Source organism: Lonchura striata, chromosome 8 (genome assembly GCF_046129695.1).
Source record: "Lonchura striata isolate bLonStr1 chromosome 8, bLonStr1.mat, whole genome shotgun sequence".
Classification (NCBI taxonomy): Eukaryota; Metazoa; Chordata; class Aves; order Passeriformes; family Estrildidae; genus Lonchura; species Lonchura striata.
The window spans coordinates 28,433,904-28,453,300 of NC_134610.1; the positions used below are offsets into that span (position 1 = coordinate 28,433,904).

Consider the following 19,397-nt stretch of genomic DNA (forward strand, 5'->3'; position numbering starts at 1 on the left):
ATTGTCTTCAAGTGGAGTTTATGTATGCACAAATTAATTTTAAGCACGATCAAAATATTCCCAGTTATGCCTCAGTGCCAGGAGTAAGTGACAGTTCCTGGTAAATGGCAGTGAATGTGCCTGATCCACCTTGCATACTGAGGGAGTAAATAACTTTTGCTTCATACCTGTAGTTTTTGTCTCTGGTGAAACAATAGCAACACTGATAAAGTTACCATAATTAAGATCAATCTTATATGCCAAGCAGCTGAGAATTTTGGTGGGGTTTTTTTGGTTATTCCTTTTTTAATATTCTGGGTCTAAGTCATTAGTAATTGCATCTTCTAAGTGCCAAAAATTTTTAGCCCAACATTGGATTTAGGAGATGTATAGAATGGATTTATAGACGTATATGACTTGTTAAAGTATCATAAAGGTGAGAGTTAACTGCTTGATATACAGGGTGATCCAAAATTTTATACATAATATATAATTACTATATACATTATATGTACACTATATAATAGATTGTATACATTACATATAAATTGACTTTAATTGCTTCCAAAAAATAAGCTCCAATTGGAATATTGTATAGATACTCATGCTTTAGTGAGAACATTGTGTACTGTTTAGTGTTACGTGTTGTTTGGTTCTTTCTTTCTGTGTTGAAGAGTCAAGTATTTAGTTATTGAGAAGGAGCTCTGCACAGTACATGCTGCTTTCACACCACATGTGCCACACCAGGAAAGTTGCAGCTGGCCTGCAGCTGGTTTCAGCAGCTTGGAAACCTGGGGCAGTAACTCTGCCAGGGCAGGCCTGGGGCAGAATTACAGGTGGGGTATTAGGCCTTTTTAGCTCCCACCTACAAGCATGAATATTTAGGACACTTAAAATAGCACTGCTCCTTTGTTGCTTGTGGCAGTGAGTTTGGCTTTGCCTTCTCCTAGGGCTGACCTTTGGTGACTCCACCCATGGGGGTTGAGGGCGAGCATCTTCACTGAGGATTCTCTTTCAGCCTCTGTGTTGTAGTCCCTGTGTGCTGTGAGGCACGGATTGGGCACGGAGCAAGGTCCCCTCTCTTCTCTTGTACTTGTGGCTGGGCACATTTTCTGCACGTATCAGTTGCAGGCAATGACCTGCTGTCAAATCCTGGCATTGCTTAGGCTGGGCAGACAAAAGGAGGAGCTGGGAATGCAGAGCATGTCAGAGGTGTTGGATTTTCTTTTAATCTGGAGGGGTGAAATGCCAACTGTGGGCCAGAGACAGCTGTGCAGCAAGTGTTCTATATTCAGGCAGAAAAACTCCATGCTCTTCCCTGTCAGTCTTCCTCTATTTGTGGCTGTAGCTGCAGTATGGAAACCCAAGGTCAAGCATCATTTACAGAGTTAGAGTCACACAGCTGTTCTGTGTACAGTGGTGAAAAACAACTGCCATGAATTTTAGTCCTCTGCATGCACAGGACCACTGCTGTGTGCTGGGGTGCCAGCCTGAAACTTTTTTGGGGACCAGGATTTTTCCATTGGTGTTTGGAGGGTAACAGGCATGTCATTTTCTCTCTGGAATACAAAGTGTACATGTGTCAGAAAGCATTTGTGCTTGTCCAACAGTAAGACCAGGATCTGTCATCTTTGCACCCACTGTCAGAAGTTGTCTCAGTTTTTTTTGTCATGAGTTACCAAGTCCCGAGTTGAACAACTTTACATTTGATAACTCTAACTAGCTGATACAGGCACCACCATTACACTGATTTCTTTGCAATGCTGGGATTCAGGATGGCAAAAGGGCTGAAAGCAAAGTCAGGTGGGATTATATAAATAAACCATTATTTTTCAGTGCCATATTAACTGTTATTTTACTATTTTATCCCCTATGTAAATATTTTTGTTTATTATTGATAGCTGATAAATGAAAATATCTAGGAATTATCTTGCCCAGAACAAGACAGTTCTTTCTAAAACTTGTCAGAGGAAAGAGTTCATATGAAACATGGAGCTTTATTCTGGTCAAAACTAAGTCAAGATGGATGCAACAATAATATTGTTTTTCTATGAATAATGCTTACTCGTATTTCTCTAATACACAATACCAAATCTCAGCAAAATGTTAGGGAATTATTTTGGTGTTCCAGAATATGTCAAGTTTATAAAAGTCCTTTTAAGATTATTTTTTATTTGCCTTCTCCCCCAACCCCCCATTTTTTTAGCAGCTATCTAAAAGAGTTTATTTCTAAATAAATGTTCACTTTAAAAAGTCCAAATAAAAAGATGTGGTATCCAGTTGGGTTTCCTTAGCTGGGCAATTTGGTCTTTGCTTTAAGCACCACAGTTTCTCAGCATTTAAAATATTTACACATTTGAATGCAGTTTAGGGAAGGGCTGGTTTATCTATGGAAACATATTTTCATTCTTTGACTTCTGTGTTTACCATGAGTCCAGTACCCTGGCTGGAGCTTAGCTACATTTCTTTGTGGGGAGGCATTAGGAGAAATAAGGATTAAGACCAAAAAGGTCGTGTCTTTGACCCAAACCAAATTTATATTTTGTGTGTTCAACCACAGAACTCAGCAAGAGAAGCTTTTTCCTGGAGGACCTTTAGGTTGTCTGGAATATTAGCAGGGTAGCTGCTCTGCAATGAATGATATGATGTTGCTAAAAAGAGAAGAGTGGAAGCTGATTCCTCAGCTGTTTCTCCATCTGTAGGGAGCCATTCATAAAGGCTGAATGGTGGGCATGTGTGTTTGCAAGTCACTGAAACTCCCACCTGCCTTCCTGCTTCTAGAAATAACCTCAGGTTTGTTTAGGCTGGGGCTGACTTTGCTGTTGGTAGTCAGTGACACCAGTCATCCCTGCTACCTGGTGTTTTAGAGCTGATCACGTCACCAAACTCCTTTGGAGAAAAGAAAAATGTGGATTTTTTTACATTGAAATGATCTCTTATCACAAGACCTTTACTGGTGTGAAAAGAGTGGAATTTAAATTGTAATTTCACATTACAATTCTACACGGAGAGACAGTCAAGCACTTTGGTGCTGATAAAAACAGGTTTTTGTGCAGTGCTTGGCCAAACAGAATTAAATGCCTGTCTCCTCTAGTGAAATCTCTAATTGTAAGAAAGGATAGATAAGTTTTCTTTTAATCTGCTCTTCTCTTTACTCCATCAGCAAATGTAATTCCCTCTTTGACTAACAGAAATGGAACCATTAGAGGGGCTAAGTCATTTAAGGATGGGAGGAGAGCATGGTTTAACCAAAAGCCGTGCCCAGAAGAAAAGGCAAATCCCTTTGTGTGTGCTGGGGAGCAGGGGCTGAGGGAGGTGTGTGGCCAGCACGAGGCCACACTGGGAAACTGGGAATGGAGAGGCTGGGGAGCACCTTTGATCAGAGCAGCTGTGCACTGCGAGGCACATAAGCCATGCTTCAAACACTGGGTTCCTCAACCTGTGGAGAAGTTGAAATCACTGGCTCCATAAATCTCCAATGTGGCTGCTGCTAATTACCTGTCTCCTATCAACACAAATGTGTTCATTCATCCATCTGAGAGCAGGACACTGGTAATTACTGATGAGTGATTCACAGCAGGGGCTGGGATGGGTGTTAAAAAGCTTTTTTCCATGGGGATCTGGCTCCGATGCTGGGCGGCAGCCCCTGGGCCTCCTTCTGACCCAGATCTTTTTATTTGGGGGACACAGCCTGCATTTTCTCCTTCATAATTCCTTGTCTCCACAACTAACACCCCCCTTGTTAAGGGGAGCATGTTGTCTGAAGCCAGGGGCAGCAGTGTTTTGTGTGAGTAATTACTTTGTACCTGTGTCTGTGAGAGCTTTTCCCAAGTGGAGCAGAGAAGCACAGTCATTAACTTAAGTGGTTCTAAAAAGAAGAATTTAGAAACTTAATGCTCAAAAATAACTTTAATACAGCTAATTTGTCTGTCAGTTGTAGAATCCCCCTGATTCTACAATGAGGTAACAAATCCCACTGATTTAATTGGTTGAGTTTTGATTTCAGCATTTGTGCAAAATGTACCCACTCTTTAAATAATCAATAGAAGCCCATATATGCTAGATACAGTGATATAAGTTAGTTTATAGAAGTACAATTTGTCTTAGCTTTTATGTTTTGGAAGCCAGATAATTTGTTTTCTAAAAATGTTTTCTAAAAAGTTAATACTGCTTAGGAAATCAACAAGGGCAGGAATTTACTGTTTGCCCTGGCACCCTGCTGGCAGTTTGCCTTGTAGGATAGAGTATTGCTTAGCATCTCTGGGGGTTATTTTCTGTCTCTCTGACACATCTTGTCTTTTTTAGTCTGTATGTTTATTTTTCTGGGGTGGAGCATCAAGACACTTTAATCTGCCTTGTTCTGACAGAGAACAAGGCCACTGCAGAACTTCAGGAGACATTTTTCATTCAGTTAGGGAAGAGATCACAGACTTCTGCTGTTGCCTTAAATACCTTTCTGTGTATCTGTGTGTGTGATGTTGAAATGTTGTGTGTGAAGAATATCTGGCTCATCAAATCTATTGATTCCAAAGAAAAGGACATTTGATCATGGCATATTGCATTGCATTAAAGTATTAGGCTCTCAGGAAGAGCTGTGGTCACTGGAATTCTAGGGGTGCAGTCAGGTTTATTTATCCAAGACAACATGTTGGCCTGCATGAGCAAGCTTTCAGACAGAAACTGCCACTGGTTTATTGGTATTTGTAGGTTTACAAAGCAATCTCACTTCATTAAGCAGACTCCCACAGAGTGTGTGTGTGTGTTTGTATTATGTATCTGTTGATCTGTGTTTTGTCAATTGAGGAGATTGATCTTAAACATTGTTATTATTCTCCTCTCTTCCTTCCTCCTTTATGAAGGAATGTAACCAATATCTATCCACAGTGGCTGTGGTGTAGGAGTATTTCTGCTGGGTGTGGTCAGTGTAGGCATGGGGCACACAGGGTCAGGTCCATGGTTCTGTTCATGCACTGCTTGCAATGCAGTTATTGTACAGGAAAAATAAACCAAGAAATATTTTCAGATTACTATTACACTTGAGTGTTGCTGTCTTTAATTATTCTAATTCTAACTGACATTTTTAATTAGATTGGAAGCAAAACCCCATTGGATATAGTGAGTAAATGAAAAATGATTGCATGTTGTGTATTTTTATTTAAACGTAGTATTTTGCAAATCCTTGTATTCACTCTGGTGAAGCCTGAGGAAGAATCACAACTCTTAACCAGCATGCCATGTACTTGAAGCAATTGCATGTGTGCTGCTTCTGCTTACATTGGAATTCCTTCTTCCTGCTGCTTGCAGGCTCCAGCTTTGCTCAAGGCTGTTGCTTCTCCTCAGTCAGTCTTAGGAGCTGTGAGTCCAGTGCACGTACCTGGCTGGCATGACACTTCCCTGGATGTTAAAGTAACTTTGCATTTGGTAATGTGAAATGGAACCACACTTGGCTGTTTTCTGGAAGTTTGTGGCCAATTTTAAAGTGTTTCAGAGAAGAAATGTAAATTACGTGGCTTCAAGTGAGCTTGAATTTTAAAAGTACTTGTATGTGTTTCAGAGTAGAGGCTCAAATGAGAGGAGAGTAGCAAAAATAACACTAAAATGCACATTTTAAAAATTGACTGCCACTGTATTTCACCAGTCCTCAAGTTTTCTATCTAAAAAGGAAACTTCCAATAATTTCTCTAAATGTAAGCCTTCCTATACCTTTTGCACACCTGTATGATTTACAAAAGTTTCTTTGGCTAAGAGAGTCTTTAAAGCAAAGCATGAGGTTTTACAGAACCTCTGAGGTAGAATTTCTGGCCAGAAAGAAGTATGTTAAATGTAATTTAAGTGTGAAAGTCCCAGGTTCAAATCTCTGCTCTGACAAAGGAACTGGACTTCTACATCCCAAGGAGTAACCAACATATTATGCAGGCTGGTACTGGGGGTGATCTCTCACTCTCATTTGGAGCTGTTCTGCATTATTTAAATACTTACTGGGTGACAAACACCTGACCCTATGACCCACTGAGTATGGCACTCCTATGGCTTAACGTGAAATGATTTTGTATGGAGTGGAAGAGCTCCAAGAGAAGATCAGTGCCCCAGCTGAGAACAGCCCAGGGCCTGGAGCCTGCTCGAGTTTCAGATTTAGATATGTTTAAAGACCTGAACATTGTTCTCTTACATGCCAGGTAAGTGTCCTGTTTGCGTTCTGGTGGGTATTGGATACTTAAATTTTGTACCAGAGGAGTTGCATGGAGCTACTAACACATCTCTTCAGGCTCAGTCAGCCTAAGGTCTTGTGAAAATACTTCTTGCTTAAGTTAATTTAACTTCACCCATATCTGTGCATGTGAATGAAATTGATGTCAGTACTGATGAATTGGATTTTTAAAGCCTGATCTTAGGAAAACATTAGCATTAGGTTAAGAGGAGTATTGGTTTTAACCTGATCAAATTAAAGTAATTTGTTCATGTGTATTTACAAATATGGAGAGAGCTTACAGGATTGCTTGTTCCCCTGAGGATATATTTGTGCCACTTCACCTTTGAATTTTTCATCAATTAGGAATAATTCCGAGATTTTAAATGTACTGAGATAAAGTAGTACAGAGGTTCATTTTACTGCTCTTTTCTGTATCATCAGAAACAACTGATGAGGGTTTTCAGTCTTGTCCTGGCTACATGCTGAAAAGCCTTCATTTAAAAGAAGCTGCTGGTAGCATGTTTTCCCAGAGCAGAGACAATTATCTGTTGCAATTTATCAGGAAATATGAGATGCAAAGTGACACCTAGCTCATATATTTGTATTCAGTTCTGAAAGTGACATTAAAAATCATGACTAATTGCCAGCTCTGAATGACCTTGTAAATGATCAGCAGCATTGCTGCAGAATTGTTGCAGAAGAGCAGTGTCCAACTATTCCTTCTGTCTTTATTGCCTTTTGATCAGCTTTTCACATGTGTGGACATTTCTGAACACTGTTAGATTAATAACTTTTCAGAGTAAAGGCTATTTTTAGAATATACACAGCCAATCTAATGCTTTGCCATTTTACAATTCGCATGAAGGGCACCAAACTGCAGGGGTTCAGCAGCAGTACTGCCAGTGTGTGTGCTGGAATGTCAGAGCTGCCTTAATAAAACAGTAACACTCCCAAAGAAAATTCTCTTTACCTTCAGTGCCAGTGAGCACCAGCCTGGGCCATAACTATTGGGAGTGCACGGAAGTGGCTGTGCCTGGAGGTGCCTGTGCATGATGGCTTGGACAGGATCACACGTTCTGTGCTCTTTGAGGGTTTGAGAGAGTGCCCATCGTTTCATTGTCTATGGCTTGGAGTTTCTTTTGACTCCTGCTTCAAAAAGTGTAGCTTAAACCTTTTATGCATGATGAAAGTATTATCTCTTTTTCTGCTTAATGGTAATTTTGAATTACTGACATGCTCCATGAAGCTGCTATTTTTTGATTTTTTTTCTTTTATTTTTTTATTTTAATACCAGAGCTGAATTTTAGCATATATTATGAGGACAATCACAGGAAGTATCCTGACTCATTAACTAGCATATCTGAATGCTCCAAAAATGAAGGGGGGAACCCACACTGTATCCTGCAATAGAGTCATTTATTATAACCACAAAATAAAATCAAGCAGCAAATCCTCTTGTGCCTGTAAATACCCTTACTGCACAAATGAAATGGTGCAAACTGTAAAAGTTATTAATCTTCATGCTGAGCTAGGGAAGAGAAGAGAGTTTGTGACAGCAACCTTTTAGTGCTGTTAGTTTTTAAGACTAGAACTGAATAATTGCTGTTTAGTCTTAGTCTGCATCTCACAAAGCATTTATGTTCCTGAGTCTGTAGACTTCACAAAATTACTTACAGAATTAAATGGTGCTGTCACAGGAAGTGAAAGGGTCATGGTGGGAATTCCCAAGAGGCAGAAAGAGAAGAAGGGTACCCTTGCCTTTAGAAAGGTTCTGATCTGCCCACAGGGAATGGTGCCCCTCTCCTGCAGGGTCTTTGCACAATTCTGACATCCACCTAAAATCTGTGGCAGTCGATACAGAGAAATGCAATCTCCTACAAGGCAGACTTTTAAAGTCCCAAAAAATAAGAAATGCAGTATGCTGAGACATTGTCCAGTCAGCCACCAGTAACAATGGTAATTGATAAACTGTTGGTAATTCATGCTTATTTGTCTGTCTTTGGTGAAATGCATCTCCACAGGCAGGGATGGATTGCAGCACAGCAGACATGCTGGGACTGCTCTGTGAGCTGTGTGGGATTTAAGCTTCCATGGCTGCCAGGACAAATGATTCTGAATGATAAATTTACCCTTTTAAAAACAGATGCAACTATGGATAGCTTCTTCAAGTATAATGGAACTAGAGTCCCCCAAGGACACACTATTCTATGTGTTATTATAGAAAATATATGTAATTTAGTATAAAAAGAACCATAGAAACACTGGTAAAATGGGAGAATTTCTTGGTGACTTGGACTTGGTATTTTTTATCTCTTTGTACATTATGTTTGCCATTCAAGTGACTTAATTGTTACAAAACAATGCTTGACAAGGAATGCCAAAAAAGAAAAAATATTAGTGATGTGTCTTTTATTTTCCTCTTCTTGTTCTCCTTTCTAATTGCTCCTCTTGCAGTGTATGGCTCTGTTTCTGAGAGCTTCCAGGTTTGCCATCAAATTCGTGTTTGCACTTGACTTTATGATGGAGATATTCAGCCTTATGACTAATAAGCTCATTAAGCCTGGTCTGCACCAGCCTAAGCTGCTTTGACTAAGCCATGGAGATGCCTTTTGTGAGGGGCTTTCCAATCCCACTGTTTGTGCCTTTAGAGCCTTAATTTTGTCAATTTTCTGTGCGGTTTTCTTCATCTATTCGAAAGGCAATTATCTGCCTTGTTCCTGGAGACTTTTGGAACCTTCTGACAGGTGAAGGGAAGTATTTACTTGCTATGATTTTGATCCTGGAATTTCAACATGGTGATGAGAAATGTAATTAAAGATTAGTAAATTAGTCTGCTGTGCTGGCCTCATGGACACAGACTAAAGGCCAGTATCAGGTAGGCAGGGGAACAGGCTTAGTGCCTGGGTTTGTTTGGTGGGATTTTTTAGCTTGTTTACTCACTAGAGAATATCAGATGCATTTGTGTATTCATAGCTGGTTACAGCTTCATCCTGTTCACAGCTCTCTTATATAAGAGAAGAACAGTATTTTAACTGGAGGTGGTTCTACATGGCAGCACCAAATGCATTTCTTAACTCTGCCCCAAACCTACCAAGAAACTGGTGGGAGGCTTGATTTTTTTTTTCCCCTGGTAGCTGCAGGGAAGTGTTAAAATTTGCATTACCTGTTAATACGCACACCTACTTGCTTATGATTTTTATGAACACATAGTCTTGACATATTGCTAGGCACAAAATATACAAGTAAACTAGATTACTGCCTCATTTTCTAGCTTTTCCATAGGATTCAGGTTATTTGCCTTGCTGAATAAGAGATTTGTAACACCTTATGCATTATTAAGGCTAATTTATATTGCAGATTTAGTTGTTACACCAATAGTTCAGGTCTACATCAGTGTTTAGGAATATGCCATCACCTTGCAGCACAGACAAGCCCTTTGTAGCCTTTCATGGTCTCTTTTGAGAACTTTCCATGTTGTTATAGCCTAAAATTGTCCAGACTGTCACAAAAACTTACATTCTTATTTTTCTGTCTTTTGATTAATTCCTTAGTCTCTTAAAAAAACCCCAGAAACCAAACCAGCCAACCAACCAAATGAAAAACCTTGAAAAAGACTGAAAAATGTACTTGTAGCCTTAGAAACATTACAAGTCAGTTTTAGCTGACTGTCATGCTTTTCTTCTTTTTATGCAGTCTCCCATTGGTGATTTTCTGTCATATGCTAATTTCTAGTCCCAAAGGCTTGTGGAGACCAACTCTGAGTAATTATTAAGCAAAAGGCCATGCACATGAGCAGTGCCACTCAACAAATCTTGAATTTTCAATTGCATTCTCGACACTGTGTGATTTTCCTTGCAGCCTCAGCTGGATAAGTTGTCAGGGTTCATGTCCTGTTGTGGAGTGGTGCTTTTCCATAGCTCTTCCTTCTAGATGGATGGAAATGTCCTTGGTTTTAAGCTGTAAAATGAAGAGGATTATACAAATTTGTTACTAGATATTACTGGATGTTTGTAAGAGTTCTGGGATGTGTTGCATTTTGGAAGACTGTCTTTGCAGGAGCAGATTGTTCTTTCAGTCAATTTTGTAATTTATCAGTGATTCACAGCTCAGTTATAATTATTCCCAGTGCTAATTATGTGTCAGAATTAACCAAAACACTGTATCAGACATGGCTTGCACATGCTGTATAATCATGAAACTGAGCTTTCTCCAGTGTAAATTTACTGAGGGCTCTATCCTACAAAGCCTGCTCCTTTCTCACCCAAGCAGGCCCCAGCATTTCATGAAAACTAATTAATCAGGTTAAGGATGTTCATGACAAGCTTTTAAACTGGTTTTATAGCTTTATCCTGTGCAGAAAAGCTTGAAAATACTTTGCAATCCTTCAGTAATTACTGTGGCCAAAATACATCTTTGTTGATTTATAGATTTATAGTCCATGAAAATTTATCCTGTCTCATGTAAAAATTTTTTAAGACTTTATTTTTTTCTTCCCAGCTTCTGGAAAAAACAAACAATATGTTTGAGGAATCTGATTCTGCATCTACAAAAAGTCCTTTGCATTTAGCTGTGAGTATGAGATGTGTAAAGCATTTGATCAATGTCTCCTAGAATAGTTCTTTAATCTCTGTCTTTGAAGCAAGTTTAATGTGGGCTTGTTTTGAAAAGGGTAGGAAGAGATGTAACAAAGCCAGGTTCTGGGCTGGACTCATTAATTAAGTTTTAGGCAGTTGAAGCTCTTGGCTCTTCCTGACTCTAACACTTGGGCAAGAAGATGACACAGACACTGAAGTGAAGTTAAATGGAAATTCACACTTGTATTTAGAACTACTTTAAAAATATGTGGCCAAAGCTTGACTGTAGACTTTGTTCATGGAATGAGATTCTCTGATGTTCTGGAGGAGAGGTGCAGTGCAAAAACCCTTTGGTATGCAGCAGGGTGTGGGACAGTGTTCAAAGCCCAGCAGTGCCCTGAGAATGCCATGGAGACTGGCATATCACAACAGGATCCAGCAGAGATGGCCTCAGAGATAACAACTGCTCCCCTGTCCCAAGAGCTCAAGATTCATAATTCCTCTTCCCAGTTTTCTTGTGCAGAACCACGGAATAGCTGGGGTTGACATGGACCTCTGGAGATTGAGTCCCAGGTCTATGGTAAAAGTAGAATCAGCTAGAGCAGATTTTTTCAGGGCTGTGCCCCATCACATTTTGAATGTCTTTAGGCATGGAGAGAGAATTCACAACTTCAACTCTGAAAATACTAACTATACAACTGTATGTAAATAAAAAGGATGCTCTGACAGTGAAAAGAGGAGGGCAGGCCCTACAAAGCTGAACAAAACATTTCCAATTTCTGGCACTGTCCACTGGGTTTTTGCAATGCCACCTGTGTTTGTGCTGTTGGCCCCAGTGTGGCTGTAGGTCTGGAAGTGCATCTGCTTGTCCACTGTAGTTGTTCTACCAAATGGTCCAGCTGGCAGGAATTCTCCATGAAGCATCAGCTGTAAACAGCTGGTCAAATTTGTGTTTTTATTTGTACAAAAATCAGGTTTGAGAGTCACTTGTTTAGTTGGAGACCAGCACATGTATTGAATTCAGCACCAGTCAGGTGATAATCTATGGATCTCTCTAGTGAACCTAGTTTTTGAAGCTAACATTTCCCTGTCAGATACTGTAGCGTGTGGAAAATGAATTGCTGATTGACCTGTGCTGGCTTGGCAAAGTATTGCCTGAAATTTCCTCACTTTGGGTTGTACTAGAAGGTTAGAGCAAATCAAGATTTGTAAATTCTTTTCCTAAACTCTAGGAATATTTTAATTAAATAATTTAAATAAAGTAATTTGGAAAAATCCTTTCTGGTAATAGAGAGTCATAAGGAATCAATAAACTGATTTCTATTGTGTTTAGGAGACATTGAAAGGGATGGATTTTATTCACAATTTATAGGAAAGGTCTTTGAAAGACAGGAGTTGTGTTCTTTACGTGACCCATTTCATAATTCTAGGCCTATAATGGTCATCATCAAGCTCTGGAGGTACTTCTCCAGTCTCTGGTAGATCTGGATATCAAGGATGACAAGGGACGCACTGCTCTGGACTTGGCTGCATTTAGAGGACATGCAGAGTGTGTGGAAGCTCTCATCAGCCAGGGTGCTTCTGTCACCGTCAAGGACAATGTCACCAAAAGGACCCCCCTCCATGCCTCAGGTGAGTGTGATCTTATGCTACCCTTGTGGTGTGAACCCTCCCACACCACAGCAGGTACATTTACTTACCTGCAGTTGCTATGCTCATTTCTTCTAAAGGGAGGAACATTCTCACAGGTCCTGAGGAGCAATACTTGTTTGCTGATATTGTATATTTAAACCCTTTTTCTTCTGTTTCATTCATCTTTTTTCCTCTATCCTTGTGTTTCAGTGCTCCCTCATAGAGAATCCTTTATTTTTGCATACCACTACTGCCCTTACCTGCTTGCTTCTCTCTGTTACCACCTGCTCTTTGGGAGGTGTGATGTTTCCCTCATGACACCTTCTCTTGCTGCTTCTTCAGCCAAATAATCAGGGGAGGAGGGAGCACTTGCCTCGCTGCTTCTCTTTCAGAAGAAAGGTAGAAAAATAGATATGGGCTCTGATTGGCAATGAAATTATTCTGGTGTTCAAAACTGTGGCAGCACTACAGAAATTCACCCCCCTCTTTCAGGCTCCTCCTCCTGCTGAGCCAGCCTGTGAGCTTGCACTTGCTGGCAGCCTGCTCCTTTCCTCATGCGTGGGGTGTTAATTATTGGAACATGCAAAATCAGCTGGGAAATGTAGACTTTGTCATTTATTTGAAGGTTATTATTTGACAGGTACCTGTCAGGTAAATATGCAGAGATGCCAAAGGGAATGTGTCTCCTCTGCTGTTCCAGGACGGGCTCCGTACAGGGTAGCAGTGGCCTCTAGTGGGAAGGAAAATTAATACCACGTGGATAATTAATTCAGGACCAGACTTAATTGTCTTCCTGCTTATCTTTTAATCTTACTGAAATGCATATATATTCTGTAGTATCAGTTTATTTTCTGTGTGCTATCATGTAAGTGCAACCTAGAAACCTGAGGTTAAATAGACTTACCAATTTTGTCTGCAGTGCTAAAGGAAATGCTCATAACAAACCACACTGCATACTAAAAATGCTTCCTGTCTGCTTAAACTTTGCATCAGAACTCAGGACATTTCTCCCCATGATAAATACTGATGGTTTAATTAATTTAAATCAATATTAATGCTATCACAAAAATAAGCTATGGTGGTGAAGAGCTTTCCCTGTAGTTACTTCAAATATATCTTGGGATCTGATGTGAACAACACGTGACTGTGTCTGATACATCATTACCATAGCAAAAATTTGCATTTATTTAAAAAAGTGGCTATAGTGACATGAGTTTTCAGTTGTCACAACTGAACTGTAAAGGTTCTTCAGTACTGAGAAAAGTCAATGGTAACACAGCCATATTTTTCTTAACAGCTCTGACTTAAAATACTAATCTGTTGAATAAATCTGTTGAGTAAATTGAGTAAATTTGTTCAATAGAAGATGTTATTTTAATACACACCTTTCTTACCTTCACATAAATTCACATTGTGTTCCCCCCACCCCTTTTAATTTTTTTTTTTATCACCTCCCTCACTTTAGTATTGAGTGCCTTCTATGTGAAACCAGTAGGAAGATTCATTGCAAACTTTTCTGGTTCATTATGCTTTTTGTTTCTCAGACTAAAAAGCATTCCCAGGAGTGCAACTAAATTGTTCTTTAAATTTACAGTGAAGCAAATATGTCTTAAAAACAATCAAGCAAACACATATACAAAAAACCCAACCAAGAAAAAAGGCAAAAAAATCTTACCCAGGCATGAGACACAAAAGGGAACATGCACCTTGAGCAGAATGGAAAGTAATGCACAGATGGGTTGAGTATTTGAACTCCTTAGTAAAGGAAATTCACCACTGTCATGGATTTGAAAGCTTTCAATGTGAGTTAAGTGCACTTTGGGTAAATATTCTTTAAGACAACGTTTAGAACCTTCCATTCAGGAGCTCTGTAGTGTTCTGTGGAAATGATCTCTGGAGCAAAGCTCCTTCCAGCACCTGCTCTAGACGTGCCCGTGCCCATTTCCACGCGGCCGTTCCTAAGGAAGCGCCTTGGTCAGGAGTGTCTGAGTGGGGCCGGTGCCGCGGGCTGGGAGCTCGGCTGCGGCTGCTGCTGTTCAGCCTCTCTGTGCTGCCAGTGTGGTGCCTGCTGAGAAAGCAAACAGAATTCTTGCTGAATTATTCCCTTGAGTGCCAGTGTGCATTTGCACGCACCAAAGTGAGCACTTGCACGTGCAGCACTGTGCATTGGGAAAAACAAGAAGGCAAGGTGTCCCCATCCCCTTAAGCTTGTGTGCCCTCATTCCTTCTGGTGACACCGGCACAGCTGCTGAACACTGAGCTCAGGAGGCCTCAAGTGGTGGATTGGATGACAGAATTCTTCACGTTTGTGTCAGTAAGGGGATTTGTGACTTGAGAACTCACCTAATGAAGTGTTCCTTTTTCTGTCTCTCCCCATGAAGTAATAGACTTCCTCTGGCCTCATAACATGGTGAATTTCCTTCACCTAAATGATATGTTCCCTGGGTAATTTTATTACTGGCAGCCTCTCCTCTGGCTAGCCTGGAGAATCCATTGCAAATGTTGTCCTAGTGTTGTTGTGGGTCTGTTGGCAAAACTAACGTTCCCTGCAGGGTCCGTAATGCTTAACAATCACTGGGTCAGCTCCTGGGAGTATCTGTTCTAAAACTCATTTACCAAAATCATTTTCACACATCTTTGTAAATAAGTAATGATTTATCTTCCTCCTGCTGGGAGAAAGAACAGACCTTTATTCCCCATTCCCCCCACAAGCTAGTGAATCACCAGCCTTGCAGAACTGTTTACATGTTATGTATATGTCATTACTTAGTGGTAAATAACTAAAAATGCCTTTTATTTTTCTGGGTAAATCAACTAAGATTATTTTTGGATGAGTAACTTATATGTGATGATGTGCACCGGTTTCTCTGCCAGCATGATGTGACATAGGTGGTGTCCAAGGGTTTTGCCTCAGCCCACAGGGCGTAGGCAGTGTGAATGCATGACTTGCTGTAATAAGAACACAACATATATCTACTGAGCACAGGAATTGTTTTTCAAAGAAGAAAATATCTGTCTCTTCATCCCATGAAAGTCTGAAGCCTTAAAGCCAGCTAACACACAGATGGGGTTCAGTGTCAGGCCCTACAGAATGTAGTGACTCAAAGCTGTTTCCTAGCAGAATGGGTTACATAAAAAAAAAAACAAAACAAGAAAACCCAAACCACCCCCCCCCCCAAATATCCCCCCTAGCAAAAACCCCAAAACCCCAAACACTACTAAACCCAAATGTTTTTGGTAAGTCTTATTTTTGATAAAATTGATAAACTCAGAAGGAATTTTAGTCTCTGGTGTTATGTACGTTTATGAATATGACATTTGTATCATTGGTCATTCTTTGCAGATTTTTTTTTTTCATAGCAGCACTGAAGTACTCACTCGTACAGTGCAGATAAAATTAGGGAGCCCTGACAAAGTATTTCCTACTGTGTTCCAACCCTGAGCGCAGAAAGCCTTGCCTGCCTGCTCAGTCTGGAGGATTTTGAAATGCTGTCTGCTTTAGAAAGATTTAGTAGAAGTCTTCTCAGTAGTGAATATCACAATTTCTGTTTTACTCATTTGGGATTTTTGTATCTAAGAGAACTAATCTTCATCGTCATGAAGTCAAGGGAAAAACAGCTCACCATTTCACTGGCAAGTTAAATGAAAATTGGGGAAATGTTGATCTTTTATATGGTGGAGTGTTTTCCTTGTTTATAAGGACATTTCTTATCCCTAAGCATTCTGATGGAAAAGTATCTGAAATTAAACATAGGTTTTTTTTCCTTTATAGTCATTAATGGCCATACACCTTGTTTACGGTTGTTGCTGGAAGTCACAGACAACCCTGATGTGACAGACGCCAAAGGACAGTAAGTTTTCTTTGTGAGCTTTTTTTTTCCAGCTCTGTAATTCAAATAGCATCTCATATTTCTCACAAAAAAGTACTTATTTGAAATACTGTATTTCCAGCACTTCTCCTCTTAGAATTTGGCAGAGATTACAAAGTACACATTCAGTTGATGTAAGCCATGTGGAAAGGACTAATCATTAATCTTAGCCTCTGCTTCATGCTTTAAACAGTCTTTTATAGATGTTGAGGGCCAGATTCAATAAAAATGAACAGGCTTCTGAGCTGTTTCTATAAAGTCTTCTTCTTTCTAAAACGTTGCTCTTCTAGGTTTTATTTGGTACATTACACTGGTGCAGTAGGACACAGTGTTTATTTGAGGTGACACATGCATCTGAGATGTTCCTACAAAAACCTTACTTCTTAAATGGCAGTTATAGAGGAAGGATAAGATAAATTTTTAAAGTGAAAATGTAAATGGTTTAAGAAACTCATTTGGGGTATCTGGAACCGATAATGTTGTACATATAATGTCTGCACATTTAATTTCAAATGGTATTAGTCTGCCTAAAAACAGATGGAGAATAGATCTCTTTCAGAAGCAAATGAAAGATATGTTAGTCTAAATTTTAGGTTGAATATTTTCCTCATGTCGCTTCATGCCCCTTAAGCAAATGTACAGCATTTGCAAAAGAAATACTTTGGGCCGTTGTCATCTTGGTAACATGCATTCAAAAGACTGTGAATGCATGTAAAATTTATAAAACTTGTGTGTACTGTAAAACTCGTGTGTCACTGGAGGTAACAGTAATTGTAGGATATTGAGAGAACAGATTGTCTTGAATGGTGTTGCTCTGTAAACTGCTTACAAGTGGGTTTGTTACTATTTCAGTCGTGGCAGTCAGTTGTTAAACATCTTAATATTTTTATACAAAAGGTCTTCACTCAGGTGTCATATGCGACTATGGGGAAAAGAACCGGGTTTGTGGGTAGGAGTGGCAAGAAATGCAGAGCTTCCTGATTTCTCTGTGTAAGTTAGCAGTATTAGTATGCCATTTTATAGCTATGACTGCTCTGGTTTTCTTTTTATTCCCTAGAACTCCACTAATGCTTGCAGTGGCATATGGGCACGTTGATGCTGTTTCTTTATTACTTGAAAAAGAAGCATCTGTAGATGCAGCTGATCTCCTGGGATGCACAGCTCTACATCGAGGGGTGACTTAAGTTTTATAATCCTTTATTATTTGTTTTGCTGTGGCTCCAACTCACTTATAAGTACAGGGATATTTAAATCTAGAGAACACTGTAAATGTCTGGAAACATGACCAAGCATAAACAATGAGATACAAAGCGAGTCACATCTGCTCTTAGTAACGTCTTGCTTTTATTTCATATTTGCATTAATTAACTAGGCAAAATAATGATTAGACCACTTTTTTTTTCTCTAGACACTTTTTAACAGCAGTCATTATTCTTGTAACTGACCAGCTTAAGAATAATGAAAATAATTTCTTTGAAAGATCTGGCCAGTAGTTACTTTCATTTTTCTTGGAACGGTGCAAGTATGTCCTATAAGTTTTTTCTAGAAGCGATGAAACTTGAGGCAGATCTAATCTTTTTCATTCCAGCTTGACTAAGCTAGGCCTTCCTAGCTAAGTCTAGCTTCTTAGCCAGTGTGGATGCAAGGGATCATATTTATACAGAACTTTATGATAACTGCAGTGAGCAGTTCAGCAGGTGAGCAAAGGGGCTCTCACCTCTGACTGCTGAATTTCATCCACACCATTTCATGTTCACAGGCATCAAATCACATTTCATATTTCCAGGGCAAGAATCTGTGTTACATCAAACTCTTCACTCATTTCTTTGTTACCAGATCATGACTGGGCATGAAGAATGTGTTCAGATGCTGTTAGAGAAAGAAGTCTCTATTTTGTGTAGAGATGCCAGAGGCAGGACACCTCTGCACTTTGCAGCAGCTCGGGGTCATGCCACGTGGCTGAGCGAGTTACTGCAGGTGGCACTTTCCGAGGAGGACTGCAGCCTGAAGGACAACCAGGGCTACACGCCCCTGCACTGGGCTTCTTACAATGGTAAGGCTCTCTTGGGGTACTGCCCTGCTCAAGGGTGGCCTCAGCTGTGGGGAAACCTGGTGGAGGAGCTTGAAATGAAGAGGCGAATTATCCCTGTGTGCTGTCTGTGGTTAGCATTCCCTATGTACACCCTTCAGTTCAGAGGCCAGGGAAATTCCAGCAGTACCTCCCAGGAACTTTGCAGCTCATTTGCTCCAAGTCACAAGAAGCCAGGATGAAATTCTGGTTTTATTCATGTCCATGCTGAAATTAATTTCTGTGTGACCAGGAATGCTCCTTTGAGCTCTTGGTGCAAGAGGCCATCTGAATAGATGGATATTCTGAACTGACTATTCCAAACTGGATAATCTGAACTCGTTGCTTATATAACGACAAAGCTTCTCCATATTGACATTTAAGCTTTGGATGTAATGCAGCATACATGACATCACATTAAAAAAAAAAACTTATTTTCTTTCCTTTTTTCTCAATAAATGCTAATATTAGCCCAGATACCTCTTGCTGCTGCCATACAATTCTAAAAATCCTCTGATTTATCACATAAGAGCTTATATACACATTATGTTCAGTTTTGAACTTAAAAGTGTTAGATTCCAACCTGTATAAGCCAAGTATGAATTAAGTGAACTACCTGCTTTGTGCAACACAGTCAAATATCTGCTCTCTCACAGGTCATGAAAACTGCATAGAGGTACTATTGGAACAAAAACTTTTCCACAAGTTTGATGGTAATAGCTTCTCTCCATTGCACTGTGCTGTGTAAGTAGAAATCTCCAGTAACAATTGCATGTTGCTTTAGGATATGTCTGCAGAATAACACTAAAGCAAGCTTTTTTGGAAACTATTTGCATGAGCAATGATTCTAAAGCTTGTCACTTGAAATAAAATTCTTTGTGGCTGAAACATATTATTTTAAATCAGAATTTCTACTAATAGCTTTGAAACAAATTTCAGTATTCATATTATTTTAAATTAGTATACAATTCTCAAGCCTATTAAAATGTGTGCAATTTAAACATGTGTGTACATTTAAAATGAAAATAGCTTTTGATCCAATGTGGAAGTGGATTATACTATGTGTACATTACTGTTACTAAATA

At 39.7% G+C, this 19,397-nt stretch overlaps 1 protein-coding gene across 10 annotated transcripts in view; it reads left to right on the top strand.

Moving 5' to 3' along the window:
* Window positions 1–19,397, top strand: part of ANKRD44 (ankyrin repeat domain 44) — a 131,577-nt gene that overhangs the window by 100,106 nt on the left and 12,074 nt on the right. For 6 of the 10 annotated variants that reach the window (XM_021555345.2, XM_077785132.1, XM_077785137.1 and 3 more), the window contains 7 exons: window positions 5,068–5,094; window positions 10,667–10,738; window positions 12,174–12,375; window positions 16,148–16,226; window positions 17,302–17,419; window positions 18,081–18,297; window positions 18,969–19,056. In XM_021555345.2, coding sequence (XP_021411020.2) covers window positions 5,068–5,094; window positions 10,667–10,738; window positions 12,174–12,375; window positions 16,148–16,226; window positions 17,302–17,419; window positions 18,081–18,297; window positions 18,969–19,056 — 803 coding nt within the window. The remainder of the gene's footprint in view (window positions 1–5,067; window positions 5,095–10,666; window positions 10,739–12,173; window positions 12,376–16,147; window positions 16,227–17,301; window positions 17,420–18,080; window positions 18,298–18,968; window positions 19,057–19,397) is intronic. The other 4 variants (XM_077785133.1, XM_077785139.1, XM_077785140.1 and 1 more) reach the window with 1 other exon arrangement.